Genomic DNA, 16,245 nt, shown 5'->3' with positions numbered 1-16,245 from the left:
GATAAAGAGTTTCACAAACTTTTTCTGCCCAGGCTGGCTTTGAACTGCGATGATCAGATCTCAGCCTCCTGAGTAGCTAGGATTACAGGCGTGAGCCACCAACACCCAGCAACTTCTGGCTTTTTTTTTGGTGGTTCACTGGGGATAAGAGTCTCATGGGCTTTCCTACCTGGGCGGGCTTGGAGCCACAATCCTCAGCTCTCAGCCTCCTGAGTATCTAGGATAACAGGTATAAACCAGAGTGCCTGGCCTTTGTGCAGGAATTCTTCACCATCCCTTTCTGGTGTTCTGTTTTCCAGCATGGGGCCTCTATGAATGCTTCCAACAGTAAGGGCAACACGGCCCTGCACGAGGCAGTGATAGGAAACCATGTGTTCGTGGTGGAGCTGCTTCTGCTCCACGGAGCATCGGTTCACATCATGAACAAGAGGCAGCGCACAGCCATAGACTGCGCTGACCAGGTGAGCATGTGGCATAGGAACTGCGCAACCCCAGTTTGGGACAGCTTGGCCACCGCTGTCTCCCCACATCTCGTCTTCTATGCTGGGCCCAGCTCTTACGCTAGGAACCCACTAGTGTGCTCACAGCTTGCTGTCATGCTTTTCTTCTATTTTTTGTTGGTGCTGGACCTGGGGCTTGAACTCAGGGCCTGGGCACTGTCCCTGAGCTTTTCTGCTCAAGGCTAGTGCTCAACCACTTGAGCCACAACTTCATTTTCAGCTTTTTCTTTACTGCAAGTCCTGGGGCTTGAACTCAGGGCCTGGGGACTGTCCCTGAGCTTCTTTTGCTCAAGGCTAGCGCTCTACCACTTGAGCCATAGTGTCACTTCTGGCTTTTTTTGTGTGTGTATGTGCTACTGAGGAGTTGAACCTAGGACTTAAAGCATGCTAGGCAAGCACTCTACCACTAAGCCACATTTCCAGCCTTCCAGCTTTTTCTTTGGTGGTCAAGAGTCTCATGGACTTGCTGCTCAAGCTGGCTTTGAACCATGATTCTCAGATCTCACTGGAGTAGCAAGGATTAGAGGTGTGGGCCACTGGCACATGGTGCCCAGCTGGAATGGAATTTTTTGATTGTTCTGGGGCTTGAACTCAGGGCCTTGGCACTGACCCTGAGCTTTTTTGCTCAGGGATAGTACTCTGCCGCTTGAGCCACATTTCCACTTCCTTTTTTTTTCCCCCCCCGACGGTCCTGGGGCTTGAACTCAGGGCCTGTTACATTTCCAGCTCGTTCGTTCTTGTGTGTGTGTGTGTGTGTGTGTTTAGAGATATCTCAAGGATTTTCCTGCTGGGACGGTCCTGGGGCTTGAACTCAGGGCCTGTTACATTTCCAGCTCGTTCGTTCGTGTGTGTGTGTGTGTGTGTGTGTGTGTGTGTGTGTGTTTAGAGATATCTCAAGGATTTTCCTGCTGGGGCTGGCTTCAAACCACGATCCTTTGATCTCAGCCTCCTAAGTAGCGTGAGTCATAGGCAAGGTGCTTGGCTGGAGTAGAAACATTTTAAACTTCCAATTTGGTGCTATTTCAAAGGGTGATAGTGGTAATTTTGTCTGAGTGCCATGTGGCAGCTCCCAGGCAGCAATGGGTCCTGTCATTGGCACATAGTGCTTACATACCCAGCCAGCCCCGAGTCCCCAGTGACACACAGCAGAGCCAGGCTGCACTCTACCGGCTACCGAGCATCACAGCCTCCAAATGGCTTAGAGCACGCACAGCCCCGTGGGTTACTGATGTTCACATTCTACCGCTCCCTTTCCCATGGAACTGCAGAAGTCAAAAATCATGGAGTTACTTCAGGTAGTACCAAGTTGCGTGACCTCCTTAGACGACGTTTCAGAATCAGACGCCGGGGAATACGTGACTGTCAAGATCCGGAAAAAGTGTAAGTGTTCCTGCTTTCTGGAAAGTTCCACCTGCCTTGACTGGGACACTCGTGGGAGCTCAGGGTTTGTACACTACTCAAGGCAAACTGCGTCATGGTGTGAGGGAACCACAGAAATGTGAGGAGCAGACTCTTCAGGTGGACGGGTTATTCATAAATTTTTTTTTCTGCCTGTCCTGGGGATTGAACTCAGGGCCGAGGTGCTGTCCCTGGGCTTATTTCTTTTTTCAAGTCTGGTGCTCTACTACCTGAGCCATAGCTCTACTTCGAACTTTTTGCTGGTTCACTGGAGATAAGAATCTCATGGATTTCCTTGCTTTGGCTGGCTTCAGACTGTGATCCCCAGCCTCTTTAGTAGCTACCATGTCATGCTGTTTCCTGGAGTTAAGAATAGACACTCATAGCCTGAGCCTGAAGGCTCAAGCTCTAATTACTAACGAGACAGGAGGCGCAGATCTGTAGTCTCAGCACCAGGATGAGCAGGTTAGCCAGCGCCTGGTGAGTGCTAAGCAAGCTCTCTGCTGAGCTACACCCCTGGGAAAAAAATCCTGATTTGTTGTTGTTTTCTCACTTGAAGCTACACTGTGGTTGATGCCAATTAGAACAGCAGTTGCCAGACAGCTATGGCACTTTATATTCCTTTTTGTGCCAGTCCTGTTCATGAACTCAGGAGCCACATTTTTTTCTCCCCCTCATCTCTCCCCCCCCACTTTTTTTTTTGGCCAGTCCTGAGGCTTGAGCTCAGGGCCTGGGCAGTCCTTGAGCTCAGGGTAGCACTCTACCAGTGCAACTTCAGGTTTTTGTCTATGTGGTACCAGGAAGTGAACCCAGGGCTATATTATGCGTGCTAGGCAAGCACTCTACCACTAAGCCACATTTCCAGCCCCATCACAATTTTTATCTTTTTTGGTGGTTAACAGGACATAAGAGTCTCACAAACTAGCCGACAAACTAGCCGGGTGCTGGTGGCTCATGCCTGTAATCCTAACTACTCAGGAGGCTGAGATCTGAGGATCATGGTTCAAAGCCAGCCCGGGCAGGAAAGTTTGTGAAATTCTTATCTCCAATAAACCACTAGAAAACCGAAAGTGGTGCTGTGGTTCACGTCGTTAGAGTGCTCACCTTGAGCTGGAGTACAGGGACAGCACCCAAGCCCAGAGTTCAAGCCCTATGACCAATCAAAAAAAAAAGTCTCACAAACTTTGCCTCCTGGGCTGGCTTTGAACTGTGCTACTCAGATCTCAGCCTCCTGTGTAGCTAGGATATTCTTTTCTCAAAAGTTTAATGGGGTGTCCTTGTTCCATGGCCCTTTAAAATGTATGAGCAAATACACAGTCTGGATAATTGGGAGGTGACACCAACAAGACTGGCAAGTTTGAGTGTATGAGGGTGTGTCTCACAGTTCACGTCTTAATAAACAGGTATCTGCTACTAGATTTCCTTAAGCAAAGTTGGTGCTTTATTTTCTCAATTTTGTTAAGCTAAGAAATTGGAAAGCTTGCACTTGTAAGACGGTCACTTGGAATTCTCCAGTGTTCATCCTTTTATCTACAGGGAGCTCAACACTGTATGATCTCCCTGATGAGCCTTTTACAAGACAGTTTTACTGCGGGCCCTCGGTTGGTGGATCTGAGTGAGTATGGAATTTAGGTTTAAAGATCTGGGCCTTGGGCTAGGAATCTGACTTAGTGATAGAGTGCTTGCCTAGCATGCATGAAGCTCTGGGTTCGATTCCTCAGTACTACATAAACAGAAAAGGTCAGAAGTGGTCCTGTGGCTCAAGTAGTAGAGTGCTAGCTTGAGCAAAAGCAGCTTAGTGACAGTGCTCAGGCCCTGAGTTTAAGCCCCAGGACAGTCTGAGCCTCAAAGCAGTCCTGGGGAATCCGCGGTCAATGCCACCACCTTGTGGTCAACCACAGTACTGCATACTGCTGTTGCAAATACTGGTTTATTTATGGTTAACATTTCATTTCTTTTAAGTTTTAGGAAAAAAACTTCAAAGGAGATTATGGCAAGAGGTAGAAGTGTCCCTAATTTTACTGAGGTGAGTTGTTATATACTGGCTAATAATATATATATATATATTTTTTTGGCCAGGCCTGGCCTTGAACTCAGGGCCTAGATGCTGTCCCCGAGTTGTTTTCTTTCTCAAGGCTAATGTTCTACCACTTGAGAGCCACAGCTCCACTTCTGACTTTTTGGTGATAAACAGGAGATAAGCGTCTCACAAATTTTCTTGCCCAGGCTGGTTTCAAACTTATCCTCAGATGTTCGCTTCCTCACTACAGGATTACAGGCCTGAGCCACCAGCACTGTGCCACCATCCTAAATTTTAAAGCCTACTTTTTCAGATGAGTTGTTTCCCTTTCTTTTTCTTTCATTGAGAGTTAGCAACAGTTACAACTGCAGTCCTCCACTGGGACAGACAGGAAAGTGAGCTTTCTTAGAGTCACTCAAGCTACATTTCTTGTTAGGCCCTGGTGGCTCACCTCTGTTATCCTGGCTACTCAGGAGACAGATCTGAGGATTGTGGTTGGAAGCCATCTGAGATAATAAAGTCCATGAAAAGAGCTCTTTAAAATTTTTTTCTTTTTCTTTTCTTTTTTTTTGGTCAGTCGTGGGCTTGAACTCTGGGCCTGGGCGCTGTCCCTCAGCTCTTCAGCTCAAGGCTAGCACTCTACCACTTGAGCCAAAGCACCACTTCCGGCTTTTTCTGTTTGTGGTGCTATCAAACCTAGGACCTCATGCATGTGAGGTACTCTACCACTGAGCCATCTTCACAGCCCGAGAAGAACTCTTTATCTCCAATGAACCACTATAAACAAAACAAGTGGAGCTGTGGCTCAACTGATAAGAGTGTCAGCCTTGAACCCAAAAAAATCTCAGGGACAGTACTCAGGCCTTGAGTTCAAGCCCCAGTACTGGCGCTTGTGCAGTGCATACGTGGCACGCACACATACACAAAATTTATAATGTGACTCACTTTAAGTTAGATGTGGATTCTGCCTTATGGGGGGGGGGGTCCTGAGCCCACTGCCTGACCATGGCAGCCGCTGTGAAAATGGTGCTTTATGCACAGTGCACCTGGAAACCAAATTATACCTTTCCTTTAGCCAGAGAGGCAAGGAGTCACAGGGAAGCAGAGCCACCCACCAGAGCCACCCAGAGGTGCAGCTGCAGACAGAGGAGACGAGGGGCCTGCGCAGAGTGCTGGGCTGAGGCCAGCTGTTCCGGCGCCTGAGGGTGTTATCCACAGAGGCACAGTGAACGACACACCAGACCTGCAGACCCCTGAGACCCTTGGCCAGCCGGCCACGTCCCCAGAGCCCAGCCTCTCCCCGTCTAAGCCATCAGAAGGGACTGACAGGTCTGCTGCCAAGGTGTGAGATGAGATGCTGTGGGAGAATGTGGCTTGGAAATTACAATGCTTATAAAGAGACTTGACAGACTTTATGCCCACCATGGGAGAAAATCAAGAGTTTTTCTGTGGCTGCGGGCAAGAGGGTGAGCAAGAAAAACAGCCACCATTGAGGGAAGCTAATGTATGACAACTCTGAATCCAGATCCTTCATCCCAGATGTTTCTAAGTAAAACCATTTCCTGGTTAGGGGATAGGTTTTGGCGTCAGACCCTGCCGGCCTTGGTCCCAAAGGCACCCAGCCACCAGGAACAGCAGAAATGGGCAAACCCTGAGCGGAGCTGAAAGAAGCCATTTACATTGCCAGAGGCTGGGGAAGCCAGGGGAAAATGGTTCCTCAAAAGAAGAATGGAACCTTTGGAAGTCACTGGAGTCCCTGGTGGCCAGGGTGGCGGGGAGTCCTGGCCTGCTCCACCTGGCCTGCCCCATGCATCAGGAGACGCCGTCCCACGGCAGATGCACTGTTACGCCGCACGCAACCCGGCCCGCCAGCCGCAGATGGTCACTAGCACGTACATTTGGCACGTGTTTCCTTCGTCTTGATTCACATTCACACGTATAGCACAAAGCAGGTCAAAGTTACTTTTTGAGTTCAGGTGTCTTGTCCCTTCCTCCTTTTTATGGATTTCTATAGATGACACTATTTTTCTGTTGCTCCTGGCCCAGCGCTGCGCCCGTGGGGCTTGTCCGAGTCCCTTCCCTGTAGCTGTGGGATGAGGATGGCTCTGCACGTCCTTGGAAACACTTGTGTCTGTACAGAGGGAAAAGGCTGCAGTATTTTTCTACAAAGTAATTTATGATTTCTAATTTTCTAACGTGCCTTGGATGTGTGCCAAATGATGGAGAAGAAACAGTAAACGCTGATTGCTGAGTGAGTCTGGGCGTCTGTTGTGCTTCCATTTTGCTGTTTCTCAGCCTGGTCTGTACACAGCATCCCCGCTGCACGGGGAACCTTGATTGTCCATCCGCCTGGCTAGGATGGACTGACTGATGGATGCAGCACACACAGCTCCTGGGCCCCAGTACTTTTTTCGGGGCTCACACCACCATTTTAGCATCTTTTAGAATGATCATACAAGTTTCTGTTGCTTTCCTTACTTCTTGTTCTGAGTTTTCCTCCCTTTCTCCACTTCTACACAAACCACCTTATGGGCTTGGCTGCTGTGGCTCTGTAACATCCTAATTAAGAAATGATGAGGCTAGGAGTGTGGCTCAGTGGTAGAGTGCTTGCCTAGCTTCCTTGAAGCCCTGGGTTCAGTTCCTCAGTACCACATACACAGAGTGAGTCGGAAGTGGCACTGTGGCTCAAGTGCTAAAGTGCTAGCCTTGAGCAAAAGAAGCTCAGGGACAGTGCCCAGGTCCTGAGTTCAAGCCCCAGGACTGGAACAACAACAACAACAAAAAGCTGGGCACCCAGTTCAGTGACAAATGCCTATAACCCCAGCACATGAGGACAGGCTGGACCACAGCAAGGCCCTGTTTGGGGGGGGAGGGGAGAAGGGAGACCCTCAAGCTCATACCTATAATCCTAGCTACTTAGTATGCAGTGAACAGGAGGACCAGGGTTTTCCAGCCTAAGTAGGAAAGTCCCAAAGACTCCACCTCCGAAATAGCCAGCAAAAAGGCTGGGGGCCTGGCTCATGCAGTGGAGCACCACCTGAGCAAGCAAGCACGAGGCCCTGAGTTCAAACACCAGTACTGGCAGGATAGCTAAAACTTAGAATATCTACTCCACATAATTTGACCTATAACATCTCTACCCTGTTGCCTTTAAGGACCTTGATACTAACTGGACACTGGCAGCTCACACGTAGTTCAAGCTATTCAGGAGGCTGAGCTCTGAGGATTGGGGTTCAAAGCCAGCAGACAGGAAGTCTGTAAGACTTATCCCCAGTGAACCACCAAAAATCTCAAGTGGTAGCGTGCCAGCCTTGAGCAGAAGAGCAGAGCCAGCGCTTCACCAAAAATCCCAAGTGGTAGCGTGCCGGCCTTGAGCAGAAGAGCAGAGCCAGCGCTTCAGGGTCTGAGTTCCGCATCACTGCTCCCTTTCCCACCCTAACAAAGCCTGGAAAGCGTTTCTGGTGGCACCACCCCCAGATATTAAACAGAGAGCCTTTGCCTTGCTGGGCAAGTGCCCCAGCCTTTTTATGTTTTTTTTTTTGGCTGGTCATGGGGTTTGAACTCTGGGCCTGGGCACTGTCCCTCAGCTCTTCTGCTCAAGGCAAGCACTCTATCTCTTGAGCCACAGCACCACTTCCGGTTTTCTGGTGGTTTATTGAAAGGAAAAGTCTCATAGACTTTCCTGCCTGGGCTGGCTTTGAACTGCAATCCTCTGATCTCAGCCTCTCTGAGTACCTAGGATTACAGGTATGAGCCACTGGTGCCTGGCTATGGTTTGGTTTTGAGACAAGGTCTTGTTAACATTTCCTACACTGGCCTCAAACTTGCAATCCTCCTGCCTCCATGTCCTGACATCTGGGATTATAAAGATGTATAACCACACCTGGCTTCTTGTTGTTGCAGTACTATGGAGTTGAAATCCGAGCCAGGCACTTCTACCCCTTAAGCCAATCCCCCTTGGTAGGAACTTCTTGTGCAAGGGCAGTGCCACCTCCAAGAGGAGATCTGCTTCCTGCTTGGAGGACCTACATCCGGAAATTTCGGATATGCTCGGACAACAAGGCCATTTGAATGTCCCCAGTGTGCCTGGATGCTTCATGAAGGTCTCGTCCACGCTGCCATTTGCTTAGAAGCAAAGGGAGATGCACACACCTCTGGTGACTGGAGATGGCATGAAAACCACTCACTCCAGGCTTTCGTTTGCATAAACAAGTTTAATTTCTTAAAGGCATATAGACAATAAACAAAGTAAACATTGAAGAGCTTTAACCTCCATCCTAGAACTGTGCCGCTAAGCTTGAGAGTTCAGTAATCGTCGTCGTCATCTGAGTCCATTACTTTCCTTCTGTTGAACTGGGGAGGATTAAAGGCGTCATAACATTGTCAGACCTGAGCAGAAACATCCGTGGCTGCCGGGTGGGTGAAGCGACGTGGGGGCCTTAGACACAGCCAGACCTCCCCACAGCCCTTAGGACTTCCATCAAATCAGTCTACAGGCTGCAAGATGCCGATATGGTAGATACACATTCAACACTCAACTTTTTTTTTTTTTTTTTTTTTGGGTGTGTGTGTGTGCTATTCCTGGGGCGTGAACTCAGGGCTTGGGCAGGGACTGGTCCCTAAGCACTTTTGTTTTTTTCTCAAGGCTAGTGCTTTAACACTTGAGCCACAGCTCCACTTCTGGATTTTTGTGGCTAACTGGAGATAGGTGACTCATGGACTTTCCTGTCTGGGCTTGGCTTTGAACTGTGATCCTCAGATCTCAGCTTCCTGAGTAGCTAGGATGACAGGCATGAGCCACTGCACTCAGCTCAACACTCAACATTTAAATATCAACACTTCTTCTGCAGCAACACGGGGGTGAGGGTGGGGGGTAGCACTTACTTTTACTGTCGTTTTCTTTTCTGTCTGTTGGCTTACTTTTTCAAGGATTTCTATTAAGCCCTGTTCTGAAACCTAGGGTAACCAGAAAGAAAAAAGTACCCGTTAAAGCCAAGAATAAATCTTAGCAGGATTACTTACTTAGTGATCTTTCTAGGGCATGGAGAGGGATGGTGGAGGGGGAGGAAGGGGTGCAGAAAGCAGACCATTAACTCAGCAACCGATTCAAGTGGCAAAGAACTGGCTTTTGCTGTTTTACCTCAGCTGGGATGGCAGTGGGAGATGAGGCCATCTCAGAGGAGGACTACTGACCAACGCGTTTCCTCAGAGCACATGGAAGGACTTGTGCATCACACCAGCAGACAAGCCCACGCTTCAGCCCATTCAGTGTTGCAGGGAAAGCTACACAATTTCTGCCCACAACTGAAACATCATCTTAGAGATGACTTCACTCTCAAAAATAAAAGATCCACCAGGGCTAGGTGTGGTGACACACACCTGTAAGCCAGGGACTTGGAGAGCACACCCAGGAGGATCTGGTCCAAGACAAAGCATGAGACCCACACTGAAGCAAGATGGCTGCCTGGAGGGTGTGGCTCAAAATGGTAGAGGGCATTCAAACTGTCCAAAAAGAAATCACAGGAGGGCTGGGAAGGTGGCTCAGTGGTAGAGTGCTTGCCTAGCATGAATGAAGCCCTGGGTTCAATTCCTCAGTACCATATACACAGAAAAAGCTGGAAGCAGAGCTGTGGCTCAAGCGGTAGAGTTCTTGCCTTGAGCAAAAGAAGCTCGGGGACAGTGCCCAGGCTCTGAGTTCAAGCCCCAGGACTGGCAAAAAAAAAAAAAAAATCAGGAAGTGGTACTATGTCTCAATTGATAGAGCGCTACTACTTTGGCAAAAGAGCTCAGGGACAATGCCTGGGTCCTGAATTCAAGGTCCATAGCTGACCAAAAAAGCTGTATGTATGTGTGTGTATATATATATAATACATATATATGTATATATATGTATACATTTACACACATACATATATATACACACATACATATATATAAAAATCAACCAGCTGTGTGTTCTGCACATAAGGTGGAAGGGTTCAGGGCAAGTGGAGGGATCCCCACACAGTCAGTGGGTGAGGGCTGTGTGCACAGGGCTGAACGTGGCATCACTGGCCAGCCAGATTTGCTTCTGGGCAGAAACCGATGCCAACTGGCCCAAGCTGTGGGTGGGCCACACAAGGTCCAGGAAAGAAAGTGATCTCTAGGAAAGTTAGAGTCACTCAGGACCTCCAGAAGTAGCTGTCCAGCTTACCTTCCCACTCAGCTGTCCGTAACGCGCCATCTGGATGAGGTAATTCTCTACTGCTTTTGTTTTTTCTGGCTTCACAAGTGCCAAATTACTTACTGAAAAGAGGTTAAAAAATTTATATACATATAGGGAGGAGGTATCAACGCTAATCCCATTTACATTTAAAAAAAGGGACAGGGGCTGGGAAGGTGGCTCAGTGGTAGAGCGCTTGCCTTGCATGCTTGAAGACCTGGGTTCGATTCCTCAGCACCACATAAGCAGAAAAAAAAAAAGCCAGAAGTGGCGCTGTGGCTCAAGTGGTAGAGTGCTAGCCTTGAGCTGAAGAGCTGAGGGACAGCACCTAGGCCCAGAGTTCAGGCCCCACGACTGGACCCCCCCAAAAAAATTAAAAAATAAAACTACATTTTATATTTTACTTATAAAACTCCTTTCCTGGCTGGGCGCTGGTGGCTCACACCTGTAATCCTAGCTACTCAGGAGGCTGAGATCTGAGGATCGCAGTTGGAAGCCAGCCTGATCATGAAAGTCTGTGACTCTTATTTCCAATGAACCACCAGAAAACTGGAAGTGGAACTGTGACAAAGTGGTAGAGCGCTCGCCTTGAGCAAAAGAAGCTCTGGGACAGCGCCCAGGCCCTGAGTTCATGTCCCAAAACTGACAAAAAAATAAAAATAAGAACAGCTGGGTGCTGGTGGCTCACGCCTCTACCCCTAGCTATTCAAGAGGCTGAGATCTAAAGATCACAGTTTAAAGCTAGCCCAGACAAAAAAGTTCCTGTGAGACTCTTATCTCCAATGAACGAACCACCAGAAAACTGGAAGTGGAGCTGTGGCTCAAGTGGTAGAGCGCTAGCCTTGAGCACAAAGAGGCTCAGGGACAGTACCTAGGCCCTGAGTTCAAGCCCCACAACTGACAAAAAAACCAAAAAACAAAAAAACTAAGCTCTGATATTCCCTAAACACTTCACAATTCAGCAGTCAGGTCCATGGCACTGTATCTGTTAAAAATGGAAAAACAAAAAAACAAAACCCAGGTCTGGGAATGTAGCTTAGTGGTAGAATGCTTACTTCACATGCACGAATCCCTGGGATCGATTTCTCAGTACTACATACACAGAAAAAGCCGAAAGCAGTGCTGTGGCTCAAGTGGTAGAGAGCAAAAGAAGCTCAAAGACAGTGCCCAGGCCCAGACTTCAAGCCCCAGGACTGGCCAAAAAAAACCAAAACCTAAAAGAACAAAAAAAAACAACAACCCACAAACCCACAAAAGCCAAAGTTCAGCTGTGGGCTGGTGGCGTGGCTAAAGTGCTGGAGCATTAGATTAGCCAATATGAGGCCCTGAGTTCAAACCCCAGTATTAGCAAAGTTCAGCCACATCAGTCTCAGATAGTAGGAAAGGCCACTGTGGGTGCTCATGTCCTAAGCCCTGTGCCTTCCTGTTTAAAATACATGACCATTTTCATCAAAGCAATTTATTATTCTGACATGACAGAATGGTGGGTCACTGTCCAGCTGTGTCTTCTACCCTAGGCTTCAAGGAATTACACAGAAAGATGGCATTGGGCCATTTGGATAGGTTTTCTTTTAAACTTTTTTTTGTACCATCCTAGGGCTTGAACTCTGGGCCTAGGTCCTGTCCCTGAGCTTTCCTGCTCAAGGCTAGTTCTACACTTGAACCACAGCTCCAATTCCAACTTTTTTGGTGGTTCACTAGCAGTTAAGTCTCATGGACTTTCCTCCTGCCTGGGCTGGCTGTGAACTGTGATCCTCAGATCTCAGCTTCCTGAGTAGTTGGGATTACAGGCATGAGCCACTGCGCCCAGCCTTCGACGTAGTTTTCTTATGAAACTCTGCATGTTGATGGAAATGCATTTAGACATCATGTCCCCGGTAAGCAAAGAACTTGTTGGCAGCTTTGACAATGACTTAAGTACTTTTCTCTGGTTTACTGATTTCACACTTCATATAAACAATGCATATTGAATATTTCTATGCTCAGTGAATAGCAATAACTCTGACCCATCTGTGGAAGTAACAAAGAAACAGAATCTGGGTGCCATTGGTTCATGCCTGTAATCCTAGCTACTCAGGAGGCTGAGATCTGAGAATTGCAATTCAGAGCCAGCCCGGGCAGGAAAGTCTCCAATTAACCACCAGAAAACCGGAAGTGGCTCTGTAGCTCAAATGGTTGAGCTGAAGAGCTCAGGGACAGCGCACAGGCTGAGTCCAAGCTCCATGACCAACAAAACAACAACAAAAAAGATGCTTACGTCTGGCCCGGGCGGATTGATCCAGAACTTGAGCTAAGATACTGTTCCTCATTTCTGCTTCCCTGCAACAGAACACAGGTCAGACATTAGAAATCAGCTGTTGGCACATGTGCACTCCAAGAGTCCTGAGACAGTAGGGCAGGCACGAGGCTGCAACCCCCGGAGTGACTGCTCCAAGAGCCAGCTTTGCACTACAAGGTATAAGCCGGCCAGGCAGACACCAAACCCTTCCAACTGCCATAACCACTGTGGGGGACCCATGCCAGTAATGTGTTGTGAGGACTGCAGACGATTAAGGAGGACAGTGATTGATCTGTGTAATGTACTCATACAGCAAGCTCAGGCCCAGGGAAGCTGTGTCAAAGAGACAAAGGCAACCGTGGCCTAGCTAGAACCAGACCTCATGTTTAAAGACTCAGTTCTTCTTCTGTATATCACCAATATAACAACAATAGAAAAAACTGGCACCAGAGCTGAGCACTGGTGGCTCACACCTATAATCCTAGCTACTCAGGAGGTTGAGATCTGAGGATAATAGTTCAAAGCTAGCCTAGGCAGCAAACTCTGTGAACTTTTATCTCCAATGAACCACCAGAAAACCAGAAGTGATATTATGGCTCAAAGTAGTAGAGTGCTACCCTTGAGTGAAAGAGCTCAGAAGCAGTGCCTAGGTCCTGGTCCAGGCATGGTGTTGCACACCTATAATTCCAGTTACTCCGGAGGTGCGGATGGGAGGATCTCCATTAGAAGCCAGCCCTTCCAAAGTGAGATACATAAAACACACTAAAAATCTAAAAGACTCAGGTGTGACTCAAGTGACAAGAGCACTTGCCAATCAAGCTCTCAGTTCACTCCCCAATTCCCTCAAAATACTGTTGCCACTAGTTTTTGTTGTTGTTGTTAGTTGTGGGGGCTGAATTCTTGGCCTGGGCACTGTCCCTCAGCTCTTCAGCTCAAGGCTAGCGCTCTACCACTTGAGCCATAGCACCACTTCAGGCTTTTTTCTTTTTGCTTATGTGGTGCTGAGGAATCGAACCCAGGGCCTCATGCATGCAAGGCAGGCACTCTACCACTGAGCCACCTTCCCAGCCCCCTCTTTTCTTTTTAGTGCCTAATTGGAGATAAGAGTATCAGGGGTTTTCCTGCCCCAGATGGCAGGGAAGTAGATTTTCTACTTTTTGTTCTGTAAATGAAGCCCCCCCCCTCCCCCAAGAAAGCAGTTACAGCACAGACTACAGCAGAGGTGATATGGCTGGGGTGGGCAGTGCCCAAACATGTAGCTTCTGCCATAGGCCATCTCCTTGTAGTTCCTGACAACTGCTGAGCCACTATACTGTCGCTCTATGTCACTGTACCTAACATGCCAGGAGCTGTGACACACCAGTGTCCAGTACCTCGAAGGATGAAGACACCTTCAGTGAGGGCGTAGTAAGAGATCCCCTTCTTAAAGCAGGGGTGCCAAACAGGAAGATCTCCAGCAAACAAGAAATCGCTGGGTGCTGGTGGCTCATGCCTGTAATTTGAGCTACTCAGGAGGCTGAGATCTGAGGATCATGACTCAAAGCCAGCCTAGGCTGGAATATCCAGGAGACGTTTCGTCTTCAATGAACCACCAAACAAAGCTGGAAGTGCAACTGTGGCTTAAGTAGCCTTGAACAAAAGAACTCAGGGACAGCGCCCAGGCCTTGAGTTCAAGCCTCATGACAAAAAAACAAAACAACAACAACAAAAAAAGTGATGGTACCCTGATGGAGATTTCTGGAGAGATCACTCTGCCACAAAAACCTTTGTCATTCACACACCTATCAAAATTACTAAAATGGAGGTGTGGTAGTGGTGGTGGTGGTGGAGGAATCCCATGGTGAAGGAAGTTCAGTTTTCTAGCACGTACCTTTGTTTTGCTTCCTGTTGTGCTGCATCTCCGGGATCCTTAAAAAAATAGTAATAATAATTTCACCTTAGCACTGAGTATAATTTCCAAAGGGGGAAGGGAGGACCTATTCTCCTTTCCTTCTGATTATTATAATAGAGTCCCCACAGGAATAAATAATCCGCCTAATTACTAAAAACTGGCTCTCTTGCCAGATGTTGGTGGCTCACACCTACAATCCTTGCTACTTGAGAGGCTGAGGATTTTTTGTTTGTCAGTAGTAGGGCCAGAACTCTGGGCCTGGGCACTGTCCCTCAGCTCTTCAGCTCAAGGCTAGCGCTCTATCATTTGAGCCACAGCGCCACTTCTGGTTTTCTGGTGGTTTATTGGAGGTAAGACTCTCATGGTCTTTCCTGCCTGGGCTTTGAACCGTGATCTTTAGATCTCAGAGTCCTAAGTAGCTAGGATTATAGGTGTGAGCTACCGGTGCCTGGCAATGCAGAGGATTTTTGTTCTGAGCCAGCCCAGTCAGAAACGTCTATGAGACTCCATTTCCAAAATGACCAGCAAGGGGCTGGGAAGGTGGCTCAGTGGTAGAGCACTTGCCTTGCATGCCTGAGGCCCTGGGTTCGATTCCTCAGCACCACATAAGCAAAAAGAAAAAATAGCCGGAAGTGGCGCTGTGGCTCACATGGTAGAGCGCTAGCCTTGAGCTGAAGAGCTGAGGGACAGCGCCCAGGCCCAGAGTTCAGGCCCCACGACCGGACAAAAAAAAAAAAAAAACCAAAATGACCAGCAAGCTGGGTGTCTAGCTCATGTCTGTCAACCTATCTACCCAGTCTGAGGACTGAGGCTCAAAGTGGGCCCAGGCAGGAAAGTCTGTGAGATTCTCTTATTTCTAATCAAATACCAAAAACCCAGAAGTGGAGGTGTAGCTCAAGTGATAAATAAGAGTGACAGCGTTGGGGGGTGTGGGGGGGAAGGTAAAGGTTCTCACCCAGTTGAGGCCCCACTACCTGCAACCGCCCCCCAATAAAAAAGAAGCAAAGTGTCAAACTGGAGGTATGGCTCAAGTGGTAGAGTAGCAGAGCCATGAGCAAGCAAGCAGGCCCTGAGTTCAAGCCTATATGTAGGGACCAAACAACCAATCCATCAAGAAGGAGCAATAAATCAAGAAGTTTTCACCTGCCATGTTCTGGCTTGTTCCGTGGGGAGTTGGGGGGGTTCCCAGGGCCTCGCACATATGGAGCACCCCGTTAGCCACCAGCACACCATTCCAATTCCCAAGGGGAACTTTCAGTGGGCTTCTAAAGGAGTCACAATATAACAGAACCTTCCAGAACACCAACCACCACCATTACTCCCCCCCACCCCCCCCCAGCTTACCCAGGGGAAAAATGTCTCCCTTATACTAACTACCAGAGCTTTTTTTCTAAAAGAACAATGCCTAAAAATGCGATGTTGGGCACTGGTGGCTTGCGACTGCCATCCTAACTACTCAGGAAGGAGGCTGAGATCTGAGAATCACAGGTTTGAAGCCAGCCTGGGCAGGAAAAAAAAAAATCCAAAAAGAAACTTTCATCTTCCATGACTCCTCACCTCCCCCCCCCCAAAAAAAAAGCCATAAAAAGTGGTGCTGTGGCCCAAGTGGTGGAGTGCTAACTGCGAACCAAAACACTCAAGGATGGCACCCAAGCCCTGAGTTCAAGCCCCACTACCAGCACACACAGAGAGACTGGGGGGGGGGCGGATGATAGCTAGCATTTGGGATGTGCCTTTTATTCAGACCACAGCATCAGGTAACCAGGAGGAAACGGACAGGCTTCTGAGCCAACAGAAAGAAAAGAAAAAAAGGCTCGGGGTCAGCAGCGTCCAGGTCCTGAGTTCGGGCCCCACGCGCTGCTCCTGGGCGCTGGCTCTCACTAGAGTGGTAATGACTAACCCGGTGAGGCGGGAGGTCCCGGGCCTGCGCCTCCGGCCGCTGGGCAGCGCCCCTCG

The 16,245-nt window shown here is 48.5% G+C and overlaps 2 protein-coding genes across 2 annotated transcripts in view; one reads left to right on the top strand and one right to left on the bottom strand.

Moving 5' to 3' along the window:
• Positions 1–6,173, top strand: part of Ankrd27 (ankyrin repeat domain 27 (VPS9 domain)) — a 34,647-nt gene extending 28,474 nt beyond the window's left edge. The window contains exons 23-27 of the mRNA XM_013026155.1: positions 300–461; positions 1,769–1,880; positions 3,435–3,513; positions 3,867–3,924; positions 4,994–6,173. Of these exons, the coding sequence (XP_012881609.1) occupies positions 300–461; positions 1,769–1,880; positions 3,435–3,513; positions 3,867–3,924; positions 4,994–5,266 (684 nt within the window). The 3' untranslated portion in view covers positions 5,267–6,173. The remainder of the gene's footprint in view (positions 1–299; positions 462–1,768; positions 1,881–3,434; positions 3,514–3,866; positions 3,925–4,993) is intronic.
• A 1,939-nt stretch (positions 6,174–8,112) lies between these two features.
• The window catches only part of Pdcd5 (programmed cell death 5), an 8,431-nt gene continuing 298 nt past the window's right edge, over positions 8,113–16,245 (bottom strand). Inside the window, exons 2-6 of the mRNA XM_013026296.1 lie at positions 14,269–14,306; positions 12,378–12,439; positions 10,112–10,203; positions 8,803–8,874; positions 8,113–8,271 (exon numbers count right to left, since the gene is read on the bottom strand). Of these exons, the coding sequence (XP_012881750.1) occupies positions 8,224–8,271; positions 8,803–8,874; positions 10,112–10,203; positions 12,378–12,439; positions 14,269–14,306 (312 nt within the window). The 3' untranslated portion in view covers positions 8,113–8,223. The remainder of the gene's footprint in view (positions 8,272–8,802; positions 8,875–10,111; positions 10,204–12,377; positions 12,440–14,268; positions 14,307–16,245) is intronic.

The sequence above is a fragment of the Dipodomys ordii genome, unplaced genomic scaffold, assembly GCF_000151885.1.
Source record: "Dipodomys ordii isolate 6190 unplaced genomic scaffold, Dord_2.0 Scaffold92, whole genome shotgun sequence".
NCBI classification, from domain to species: Eukaryota; Metazoa; Chordata; class Mammalia; order Rodentia; family Heteromyidae; genus Dipodomys; species Dipodomys ordii.
This window is presented reverse-complemented; position numbering and strand designations above follow the sequence as displayed.